The sequence below is a fragment of the Haliotis cracherodii genome, unplaced genomic scaffold, assembly GCF_022045235.1.
Source record: "Haliotis cracherodii isolate W230 unplaced genomic scaffold, xgHalCrac1.p SCAF_36, whole genome shotgun sequence".
NCBI classification, from domain to species: Eukaryota; Metazoa; Mollusca; class Gastropoda; order Lepetellida; family Haliotidae; genus Haliotis; species Haliotis cracherodii.
In genome coordinates, this window is record NW_027266293.1 from 2,069,911 (window position 1) to 2,082,888 (window position 12,978).

A 12,978-nucleotide genomic window follows, 5' to 3' on the forward strand; every position below is an offset into this window, starting at 1 on the left:
CAAATTCTGACCCAGACTCTAACACTATCCCAGAACCAAACCCCAAATCTAACCCTGAGCCAGATTATAACCTTTTCACTGACCCTAACCCTACCCGTCCTAACTCTGACCCTGACCAAAATTACCTCATATGCCCACGTGAAAATAGTTTGTATTCTGCTTGCAAGACTTGCAAATTCTGCACACCCAGCCAATGCCCCATGTGAATGAATTCTGTATATAACAGCATTCGTCTTGTTCTATTTGCCTAAATTTTTTATCTTTACACCAAATACCAGAGGTCAGTCTGAGCAAAGCACTCTCTATTATGTTAAGCAATTTTAAATCTGACGTTCCAAGTACGGCAACACTCCATTACATCTGTGACTATCTGTTTGAGCACTAGTTGTCACTATGTTTAAAATACATAGATCGCTGATACTAAATAGACAGTCAATCTATTGCTTGTATCTTGAGTACCGACAAGATCATTGGTCAATATGGAGACACTTTAGTGAGTGAGTGAGTATCATATTTTACGCCGCTTTCAGCAATATTCCAGCAATATCACGGCGCGGGAAACCAGAAATCGGCTTCACACATTGTACCCATGTCGGGAAACCAACCCAGTGTAAGGTGCCAAAATCTCCCTCCCTTCAGAGTATACCCGGGTAGATTCTGGGAACTTCCAGAGTATACCCCCGGGGGTTGATTCTATGAAAGGGGGGTAGATTCTGGAAGGCCCCAGAATCTACCCGGGTATACTTTGAAGGGGGGTATATACTTTCAGACTTTACACCGGGTCTTCGACCGCCCCTGGAGACACTTTAACAGGTAACAGTAGAAGCAGAAAGCAAGCATTGGGTGTAAACAAACAAACTTGGAACTGAGTCTCACTGAATTCAATGTTTGAAACACAAGAGCTAAATGAACATGTATCGACATATACAGTGACACATACAGACAAAGAGACACAGTCAGTAATCATACAAGTAACACTGGTCTTTGTAAAGGGTTTTAAAACGGAAGATTTATATGTAAAAACTAAATTAAAATTTTCAACAAAACATACATCCAAATAAAACATAACACAAATCTGAAATGTTTGAAAAGATTAAAGTGATAAGACAGACACACAGACACTTCAGGACATGTACAGACACACAGACATCTGGGTAGACAGCCCAGTTTTGCACATAGGGCCACCATATTTGTTTATGTCAAAACTGATACTTTCCAAAGTAGTCTCAAAATAGTACCGGTATTTCCATAATTTAATTGAGATTAAATGAATGATTAGAAACCTTCCATGCCGTTAATCAATTGTGAAAATGTCAACGGAAATGTTATTCACAACGTACTAATAAAATCAAGATGACAACAGCTACACATTGTAAGTTAAACATAGTAAGTTGTTAGGAATTCATGATCTGTCAGGCTCATGCACAAAAATGGCTTCCACCATGTGACATGTGGACATGTATTTAGTATCTCACTGAGGGGTGATAATTGGATGCAATATGACATGTATTGCCTACCTGACACCACCTTCAACAATCCTTGTTTATACAACATGTATTCAATAAATTTTAAAAATTCCAAATAATATTTTCATCACAACTGGTTTGGAATTTAAAAAGTTTTATTTGCCCTTTGGCTATTCCCAATCATGTTTCGAGATTTTGCTTGGAGGAATCTGTAAGGGAACATTTTCAAATAAAACAACTGATAATGATAATCAAGAACATATGTACTGTGGTGTTCCTTAAGTAAATAATATGATACTATCAATCTATTTCAAAACATTTTTTTTTTAAAATCCAAAGACATACAAAATCAAATGCTGAATGGAACAGAAGACATATCAATATGTAGTCCCTGTCATCTGCATTGAGATGCTCCTGGGATGTATTCATACACTGTCAGGAAAATAGTACAACATTTGCAGATTGTTGATATGGTGTTGGGAAAGTATGATATGATTGTTTGCCGATATTCAAATACATTACAGTTCTGACAACATGGACAACTTGACAGAACCAATGTGACTTCAATACGTAGGAACATCTTTGACTAACAGAGGCTGCTACAGTCTTACAACACGATCTACAGACGTGAGTATCTATAGGTGTTCCCATCCTCTACAGAGATCTAGATAGACAGACGAGTGGTCCGTGCCACGTTATGGATCGACATGTTGAAGTGCGAGACAAGGGGATACATCAAATGCGAAGAGCCAGATCAAACTTAATCTTGTGAGTAAACACGGACAAGGGTGAAATATTTGAAAATCATTTATAATTGTTATTCTGAAAATAATTATCGTAGTTACAAATTAGATAGTGGAGGACTATGTGCTGAGGTCCTAATGGCTGTGCACACACATACAACTACTTAATTGACAGCTGTTAATGGCGACTGTTGTTTAATATTTGCATAGGTTGTAACCATGTATGGACGCTTAAAAATTGTTACAGATAGTGCATTTACTGCATTAAATCAAAGCAGATAAATGTGAAGCTACTCGTTAAGCTTGATGTAATGGGTGATTATAGTGAAAATGTGAAAGACACCATATGAATATACTGCTCACTAAAAACACATAAATGATTTTCAAATACTTCAATATGTGTATATGAATTGTCTCAAAAATAAATATAGATTGTTAATCAAATGTGATTGTAACAAAAATGAAGTTTGTGAAACTCTTACAAACTTATTCAAATTATAATTTCGAAAAAAGTCATATAAATAGGAATGCAATGGGCTCAAATAAAATACACCCTCTTTGCAAAGAAATATTCAGAGAAGTTTGACAGGCAAGGTTGCTTCTGTGACCAGCTTCATTTACAAAAATGGTTTTACTCAAAATATTGAGTTTAGAATGCAAGATGAGTAAAACTGGAATACAAAACATGGTTTCGTGCAAAGAAATATTTGAAGAGAGGCGTGCAGCAAAGTTGCTTCTCCATCCTTCATTTTTGTGGCCAAGCACGGATAACATCGAGCACTGTGGAATAATGGGGTGTGCAGCCTGGAATCTGTATTTACCGGTCCCAGTGACTTTCATATCAAGCATAGCAATGTATGACTTGTCTCCCTGTTTGGAATATAGCGCTGGAAAGAGAAGGGGGAATCCACTTGCTCATTTTACCAGAGTTCAGTCTAAACCCAACAGGTGTAACCGAGATGTGATTGTTAAAATGATTCTCACACAATCTAACTAATAACAATTGTCATGATGAGACTACATGTTAATTCTAGAGTGAAAAACAGTATTATCCTCCAGCAAATGCTGTTAAATGAAATAAAGAAATACTGGTCAATAAATTCCTTACAAGAAATAAAAGTTGTATTTACAAACATGCTTGAAACATTCTTGAAAAGTCCTAATAACTGAAACGCTGTTATGCAAGAGCTATTAAAACAAAACTTCTATCATATCTATTCTTCCAGGGCCATAATTTGTTGATATGAAATAGGTTTTCATTATATTTATTTTAGACATTATGACAACAGCAGTTTGGTTATAATAATATGTTTGTTTTCAATATTGATTTGATCTTATGTTCAAGAGATGTTTGAACTTATAAAATCTGGTCTGTTATTATCAATGCCCTTCATGTTGAACACATGGTCTCTGAGTAAGATTAGACAACCTGTATACAAAGTGTTGTTGTCAGTGGGTCGTTGTTCAATAAGGTAAACATTGCGGAACTGCAATGAACTCTATACGTTCTGTTTTGTATACATAAATAAACGTAAGCAACATTAACAAGATTAACCTTTTAGGAGACAAAATACAATTTTGACAGATTTACATAGGACGTGCTGGCATTGTTTAAAGTATGTTCTACTTTCCCACAGACAGATATTTAAGTCAAATGCATGTCTGCATGTTGCCTTGAGCTATTATTTTCACAGCTGTCTAGAGGCAATATTTACGAATATTAGTTTTGCTGACTTGACATATTTTCAAGATGTAACATGTGAATCAATGCCATTTAAAATATTTCTTGATTGTTGTTATTTATATTCTTTCATTTTCAGAAACAACATAACTTCACAGCTTAAAATATAGACGAGAAATCTTTGAAAGTCTAAATCATCAGGTGCATGGCGACCATTGATAAAATACTCTGCTGGTTCTGCTGATTCGGCTGGATCTGTGAAGCTTGTTATTAATTGTAATTGGGTGTTTATTCTTGTTCAACAAGCTGGTAAAAGAATTCTTTGAAATAATTTTTATGATATTTAAGAAATTAATTGCTTGATGTAACACATGTGTTTCAAATATCGGGCGTATTGTGAGTTCTAAGTTGAGGCCCGGATCATGTGACCAGTGCTCTGTTTAACATATTGTCGGGAGCTGAAAACACATTACCGTATTCGATGTAATAAGCGCCCAGGGCGCTCTCAAAATAAGAAATAGGGGGCTCATATTAGAATATCATTTTGTCGAGAAAAAAACAGAGTTGAAGGAAAAATTTCGTGGTTTATGCTTAAAGCCTGAAATGTTTATATACAAGAGATATATTTTCCGAGAATTTAATTGCCCATAATTAAGGGTGCATATAACATACGAGTGCATAGTATACGAGAATAAATAAGTATTGTGTACATTGATCAATCGGAAGGGGTGCTAATTGGGATTGTTCATGAGCCAATATATTAGCAAATATCGCCATAGGCGCTTATTAGAGCAGGGCACTTATTACGTCGAATACGGTAACTGCTTGGAATTTAGAGATTAAATCTAAAGAATTTGAAATCAGGACTGTTTCTGTATCTTTCCAACAAATTTACCTAAAATCAAGACGAGACAGTGACATAATTTAAATATTCTACACCCTCCACATTCTGGGCCAAACAAGACTTCAGCGTTGACTTCAGTTGGCTGAAGTTGGCTTTGTCTCGTTCTCAGCTGTGGACCTAGTAGGTCATCACACTCTAAATATAACCATCGGTTTGTCTGCTCCATACCGAATCATACGTAGCATACCACTGTCATACCACTTGTCATAAGGCCACAGTGTTGTCACTGTAATTTCTGACAACACCCAAATGTGATTTTGCTGTAATATTGCTGACAACAGGCCAATATGATATTGCTGACTACAATTCAACTCACTCACTCACTCACTCACTCACTCACTCATTCACTCCACATGATTAAATCCATGTACCCTTCTGTTCCAGCTTAGGTTTCACTTGTTTTGGCGGTGGTTGCTTGGCGACTCGATTGTCTGTCGTAACTGGCTTCGACACTCTCTGTTTGTGAGGTATATTGTAGAGCTCGCGGTGTCGAGCACTGCTGCTAAATATGGGTCTGTTGTCATACCGGGGTTTCCCGCTGAGCGTCTGAAACCGACCCTCGCTTTCCCCTTGAATTGTCCCATAATTCCCCTGTCTTTGACGATGATCTTGGTAACCATAGTAACTCCCGTAGAACGGGTTTTGTCTGTTACGTACAGGATCAACTTGTAGGTCCGCTGAAATGTGTTCGCCATTTGCAATTTATCAGTAAATATGAATTATCGTAATGCGATACAAACACATATCAACTCATGCTAAAGATGTAAAAGTTCTAGAACGTAGGTTCAACCTATGACACTTCAAGAAAAGCAGTTTCTTTAAACAATGACATCAGCTCTTCAAATGAGAAACATCTTAATGAAACTTTCATAATGATGATGAAATATTACCATGAACCTGTAAAAAACGTTTCTGTAGGTGAGCTACGATAACAAAGTCAAACGTACAAAATCAGTACTTATTGTTTATAATGATGAAGAGTAGTAACATGTTGCTATTTAATCAGTTTATTGTAGTAATATTTGTGACTAACAACGCATCGTCGTCACTGTGTAAGTGAGGGGGGGTGAGTTAGCTGTGCAGGGGTAGAGTTCTGGGTGAAAGTGGTCAGTGACAGGGGTCAGAGAGAGACGGGGACAGCAAGGACACTTGTAGATCCAGGCTGATGCATGATGTGTGCAACCCCCACTTTCAGACACCTAACGGTTCAACCTGAGTCGGTCATGCTCTCATTGGTCTCTCCAAGACTTGGGTTGCGTGCATCAAATTGGGTGCCGTTGTACAAAACAACTTTAGGCCAGGCGCTTTATATTTTTCGGATTATGGATCCGCCAACTCTAATTTTTTTAGAAAATGTAAAAAAAATAAATCAGATTTCCATTTTTTTCCCCCCGCCGATAGCCACTTAGTCAGTTATTTTATTTGTTATGATGACCTTTTAATAAAAAACATATGAATATACCATTGTAAACTAGTAAAGAGATACATAATCGATATTTGTTGATCTCGAAGCCGAACATGAATATCCTCCCTTGACAATTGTCTGTGTTGTAAGTGGTAGAATTTTTATTGTTACAAGGAGCTTTATCGTCACAAATAGCAGTATTATGAGCACAGAATATGTTCATAAAGTATGCCAGAGGCATTCTGTATTAAAAAAATGCATCTGGCTTCTTTTTTTTCCTCCTCCAACCCTGTACTTTGGGCTGAAAAATCTGTAATCCTAAAAATAAAAAATGCCTGGCCTTAAAGCTAAGGCTGTCTTATGACTATGTTAGTGAGTGAGTGAGAATGGTTCTACGCCGCTTTTAGCAATATTCCAGCAATATCACGGCGGGGACACCAGAAATGGGCTTCACACATTGTACCCATGTCGGGAATCGAACCCGGGTCTTCGGAGTGACGAGCGAATGCTTTAACCACTAGGCCACCCGACTGCCCCTATGGCTATGTTAAAGTATGGGTGTTACGATCACCTTAGCACTAAGATCACTTTGTACAACGGCACCCTGAAACCTGTAGTACCAATTCTGTCTCAAGTGATGTTGATAATGATTTGTCATATGTAATGATTGCACATTGTCTGAAACACTTTTTGGTTTGCTGTTAATAATTTAGGTGAGCACTGGTCGATGACACTTGAATTTGGATTTATAGTAGAAAGACATTGGTGCTTCAGGGATCTGGGTCTGTTGATGTACAGAGGCCGACGGCCATGGATCAAGAAATCAATGACAGGGATGATGTATGTCAGGGGAGGCAACCCCGGCCTCATCCACCAAGCGAGATCAAGCTGATGCTTTACATTCAAGACTTTGTGTTCATGAAACACATCTCAATTTCATGATGGGGATTTCTTGTGTTCATGAGACACATCTTATGTTCATGATGAGGATAACTCGTGTTCATGAGACATGTCTTCAGTTCATGAGACATCTCATGTTCATGATGAGGATATCTCGTGTTCATGAGACATGTCTTCAGTTCATGAGACACATTTCATGTTCATGATGGGGATATCTCATGTTCATGAGACATGTCTTCAGTTCATGAGACACATCTCATGTTCATGATGAGGATATCTCGTGTTCATGAGACATGTCTTCAGTACATGAAACCAGTTCATGTTCATGATGAGGATATCTCGTGTTCATGAGACACTGCCTGGAACATCAGAGTACCATTGATCATAAGGGTGTCCAGAGGTGGTCAAGCAGGTATAAGGACAGGCATGTCTTGTGTTCATGAAACCTAGAGACATCTATTGCAAACTTAACAAATCAAAATACAAGTAAAACAGAAAACTATTCCACTAAGAACGACTACCCTGTAGGCTGGCAGTCGGGGTACTGATGCCGCCACAGACGAGAACCGCGATATTAATGAAGAAAATAAACAAAAAAAAGGTGACTAATCTGAATTGTTCCTGTAACTGTCAAAAGAGTGATGTGAGGGGGATTAAAGAGGAACGGTTTTGAAAGACAGCGTAAAAAGATTCTCGGCAAAAGGAAAGTGAACAATTCTAACAACATTCAAAGGGAGCATGGCTTACCCAGGGGCTTCCGGGTGATTTTCTCACCTGTAGGAGGAGAACCAAGCTATATGAAGTAATACTACATGTGGAACGCATCTGTTCCTCCACAGAGGGGATAACATCATCCCAGCCGGGATGCTATAGGTTATATAATAACATCAGCAGATATGGAGCATCTCAGTAGTTTGTAATACATTCAAAACCTCCATAATCAGCAATTCCTGCACTCCTTCATCCATATAGCACATATATAGCACAATGATGAAGAATAAAATATTTCTTACAAATCAATATCTGGAGCTCGTGAGAGAGTGAGTGTTGTTTTATGGCTGGATCGTCAGTTTGGACCGGGGCATACCGGTGGTCGATAGCTCGAGCAATGATCCATAATGTCGGGGTACGATGACATACAAGAAGCCATGTCTCACAATGTTACCATCCCATCATTTTAGTCGTCTCTTATGACACGCATGGCTTCTGTGGATTTTTTTTCCAAGGAGTTCCCAAAGGGATTCCAGCAAGGAGTACATGTCATTTAGAAATATCATTGAGACATTGGGCAGCTTCTGTTTCACTCACTCACTCACTCACTCACTCACTCAAAGATAATTTTTATCATTCTAACCAAACACACACTCAAATTCCTGTGAAAGTCTGTAACAAAGTTAGGTAATACTTTTCTGCAAAAGTTCTGTATTGTGTTGCAGCATGTTGACTAAAGTCTCATAACGAGACGGTAACACACTGCAAAATTTCCCTGCGGAGGAATTAACTCTCCTGACAGAAACAAAACGAGCCCCTCCTTTAAGTGTCAACTACCTTTGAAAGTGAAGCAAATCAATGGCAGTTAAAGGCACCTTTCACAATCGAGGTAATCCATCAATACGGATCGATCAGCACAATTAATCCTTTCATAAACCCCAGAGAAAAAAGCACAATGAAGCGCCGCTTGGTACAGTATTGATCTCCCGATATTACGTGCGCTAATCCTGTCATCAATAAAACCAATAAGCCGGTGGGACTGATCAGTCAAAAAGACGATAAATCTCCGATAAAGCCACAGACGTAAAAAGCTAATGTGTAACTGTTGCTGGCCAGAGAATCAATGGTCTACAAGCAAACAGGGATCATAACATCGAAATCAGATCAATCATAGAGTAATGCAATACAATTTCATTGTCCAACGATCAAATAATGACCAATAGTGATTTCCATCAATGTCAGCTAAACGTAGAGCTGTTCAACTGAAGCCGAACCCAACAACCACTTGTCATTATTTGCATAGAAACTTTAGCTAACCGTTAGCTACACGGACAATAAATATGTTTGCGGTATATTGATGAAAGTCAGTGTGGGAAAGCGCTATCGGTGTGTTGATGTCTTGTTTCACACAATGCAAGCGGTGCAGGAGGGGGGGCAATTATTGCATATTATACCATCATTATTATTAAGTGGAGGAAATAACTTGTCATAATTCCTGGAAACATACGCTTAATGGCGGCACCGAATGTTCCCATGTCTAGGAGAGTTATCAGCATATTGATCAGATACGGGCAAATTCCAGTGGGTGCCTCAATCAGCGAACTGCCGATTCTGATCTGCAAATTTATGAATACCAACACGTTAAAGATTTCAGCATATTGTCCACTGCTCCAAAACGACTGTGAATGACTTTCATAGATTAACTTAAGAGGTATTCAAATTTTGCGTAAATCAGGCGAGAGTCTTTCATTGTCAGAACACCATTATGGAGATAGAGTCTTTCTTAGTCCAGCTATCTTCGTAGAGATAGAGTCTTTCATTGTCAGAACTCCGTTATTGAGATAAGAGTTTTTCTTAGTTGAGCCATCTTCGTAGAGATAGAGTCTTTCATTGTCAGAACACCGTTATGGTGATAGAGTCTTTCTTAGTCCAGCTATCTTGGTAGAGATAGAGTCTTTCATTGTCAGAACCCCGTTATGGAGATAGAGTTTTTCTTAGTTCAGCCATCTTCGTAGAGATAGTCTTTCATAGTCAGGACATCATTGTCAGGACGTCGTCATCGAGAATGAGTCTTTCACTGTTCTGATCAGGACACCATTGTCAGGACATTGTCATAGGGATAAGTGTTTCATTGTCAGGACATAGTCATAGAGATAAGTGTTTCATTGTCAGGACATAGTCATAGAGATAAGTGTTTCATTGTCAGGACATAGTCATAGAGATAAGTGTTTCATTGTCAGGACATCGTCAGAGAGATAAGTGTTTCATTGTCAGGACATAGTCATAGAGATAAGTGTTTCATTGTCAGGACATCGTCATAGGGATAAGTGTTTCATTGTCAGGACATCGTCATAGGAATAAGTCTTTCATGGTCAGGACATTGTCATAGGAATAAGTGTTTCATTGTCAGGACATCGTCATAGGAATAAGTCTTTCATGGTCAGGACATCGTCATAGGAATAAGTCTTTCATGGTCAGCACATTGTTGGCGCATGGTCATTAAGAGAGAGATTGCTGGAGCTTCAAACTCAGATTTATCCTGGATATAGCATAATAAACATATAAACATAAGTTTGATACTGCATGCTTCTCTACATGTCCTTGTTTGGGAATAGTTCTTGTGTAGTACACGTTACTAAAACAAACACAAGAAGCACAACTGTTATAGAAATGTAGTAGAAAATGAAAGGTAAACTTGTGTTTTTCATGATAAAATAATGAAATTACTGCAGTGGGGTGAGTGAACATATCTTGCTTGATAAGAGAAGAAACTAAAAAATCCTGATGTTCTACTCGAGGCAATATTTGTGAGCATCCCTGGAGTAGTGTCAGCCATTAATTGGGGTGTCAAGGAATGCCGGCGCTCCTACACACTGGCGGCAGTAGTTCCTCACAAGTGCAACTCAGGATTAAGTCCCAGTTTGTACAAGACACAGACATTTAGTCTCAGGTTATGGCTAAATGGCCACAGTTGAATGCGAAGTGAACATTGATATTTTCTAATGTCGTGACGCAACATATTAATTCTAAAATGGTTTTAATGTTGATTTTGAAAATTAAAAAAATGTTTAATTAATTAAAATATTGCCCTCGTGTATTTTGACATCAAACAATCAACACTCTTGGATCTAAGTAGCTATGTTCTTGTGAAGAATCGGATTTGAGAACAACAGTCATCCGGTGAGATCCTCTACACATTCACGATATGTGACGGACAAGGAGGAAAGGGACCTAATGGATGCTGGGATACAGTTCAGCTGCGACGTCATCAAGAAAGATGTTTGACGCCTACTTATTAATATATAACTTATGTAATAATTGCCATGTATGTGAACTGTACAAAACTATCCTATTTCTCTCTCATTAGTTTGTGAGTGAGTGAGTGAGTGAGTGAGTGAGTGAGTGAGTGAGTGAGTGAGTGAGTGAGTGAGTGAGTGAGTGAGTGAGTATGGTTTTACGCCGCTTTTAGCAATATTCCAGCAATATCCCGGCGGGGGACACCACAAATGGGCTTCACACATTGTACCCATGTCGGGTATCAAACCCGGGTCTTCGGCGTGACGAGTGAACGCTATAACCACTAGGCTACCCGACCGGCCCTCATTAGTTTGTAATGTAATAAAACCATTTCAAAACATTTCAGCTTACACGTCTAATTCAATTAAGCAGATCTACACATGTCTGGTGGTTTTTTATCTCAAATTTCGAATTTGTACCGACCAAGTTTCTCATCATCCATTCGTTTGCTGGACTTCGCTAAAGGGGTACGGTGTAAAAAAAATTCTGGGCTTGGTATTCGAAAATTTTTTTTCTCCAAAATTTTGAATCCGCTAGAGGGGAGTGCGCATTATACATGGGTGCGCACTATACTCAAGAAAATACGGTATAGTTAAAACTGCAGAAAATGAGACAAACGTTTGATGCCATGCATCTCTGAGTCATAAGTATGAATTGAAGCTTATGACTTGTTTTTTAATGGTCCTAAGATACTGTAGTTTCAAAATACATCAAGAAATCAAAATGTGATTTTTCAGCTATAAGGTCCCTTATCTCATGGTTGGTTACATACAGAGTGTCAGTGTGTCATCAGGTCGTCCAAGGGGCGGTCGGGTAGCCTAGTGGTTAAAGCGTTTCTCGTCACGCCGAAGACCCGGGTTCGATTCCCGACATGGGTACAATGTGTGAAGCCCATTTCTGGTGTCCCCCGCCCTGATATTGCTGGAATATTGCTGAAAGCGGCGTAAAACCATACTCACTCACTCACTCACTCAGGTCGTCCAACAGACTCAGGAGATCTTCAGGGCATATGTGCAGCCTCTTCAGGTCCTTCAGGTCACAATAAATATATTATAAGATTTTCATCTCCAAAGCCTCAGTGCCCCGAAAACACCACCTCACACATTAATGTCCCGTCAATTTTATTGAATGTTTATTTTTTAAACTTTGCTCATAGTTAGGTGCACTGTTTCTTTCATGTTTGCTTAAAGTGGAAGAACTAAAGAAAAGCACACTGTCGAAGTGGTAGAAAGATATGATTCTCCCTCATATGCAAATGCACCCTTCTTTAAAGAAATAGCATACTATATTTTGAGTCCTTCAGACAACCTTGACCCCCAAAGACAGACTTTCAGGAATGGGAGTCATACAGACCCATATTTCTTTCAAACAGTATTCAAATCTGAGACATTTCAAACCAAATTTTTCCTTATTTAGCAATTACTTTCAGTGTAGATATGATATACGTCTTCTGACATGTAGTAGATTGAATTTCGCCTCAATCGTAGGGGTTTTATGGCAGTGTTTTTTCATAGAAAATGTATTGTAATTAGAGAACGATTACGTGATATGAAGATGTGTGGCTCCAGGACTAGTGCAGCAATTATAGAGAGTGATGTCCTTCTGGTGATATACTGTTCACACAGTGTAAGGCATAACAGTGTGCAGAGTTGTGTCCCTTAGTGATGCCAAGGTCTGCTGATTGTGGTTTTGAATCCCAGATTGTTGAGATAATGATTCTTGATTTGTCAGCACCATATCAGTCCACCTTAATTTCACTAAAGTTAGTGTTTACAAGCTGTCTCAATTTTTATGTGCAAATTTGGAAGGGTATGAATTTTCTGTTTATCAATGCAGAGTTTATTCAGAACCAGAGTAATATTCAATTACCG

At 38.6% G+C, this 12,978-nt stretch overlaps 1 protein-coding gene across 1 annotated transcript in view; it reads right to left on the bottom strand.

Moving 5' to 3' along the window:
* The window catches only part of LOC139477825 (multiple epidermal growth factor-like domains protein 6), a 171,300-nt gene that overhangs the window by 9,267 nt on the left and 149,055 nt on the right, over positions 1–12,978 (bottom strand). The window contains exons 6-8 of the mRNA XM_071260239.1: positions 7,847–7,873; positions 5,166–5,471; positions 3,031–3,096 (exon numbers count right to left, since the gene is read on the bottom strand). Of these exons, the coding sequence (XP_071116340.1) occupies positions 3,031–3,096; positions 5,166–5,471; positions 7,847–7,873 (399 nt within the window). The remainder of the gene's footprint in view (positions 1–3,030; positions 3,097–5,165; positions 5,472–7,846; positions 7,874–12,978) is intronic.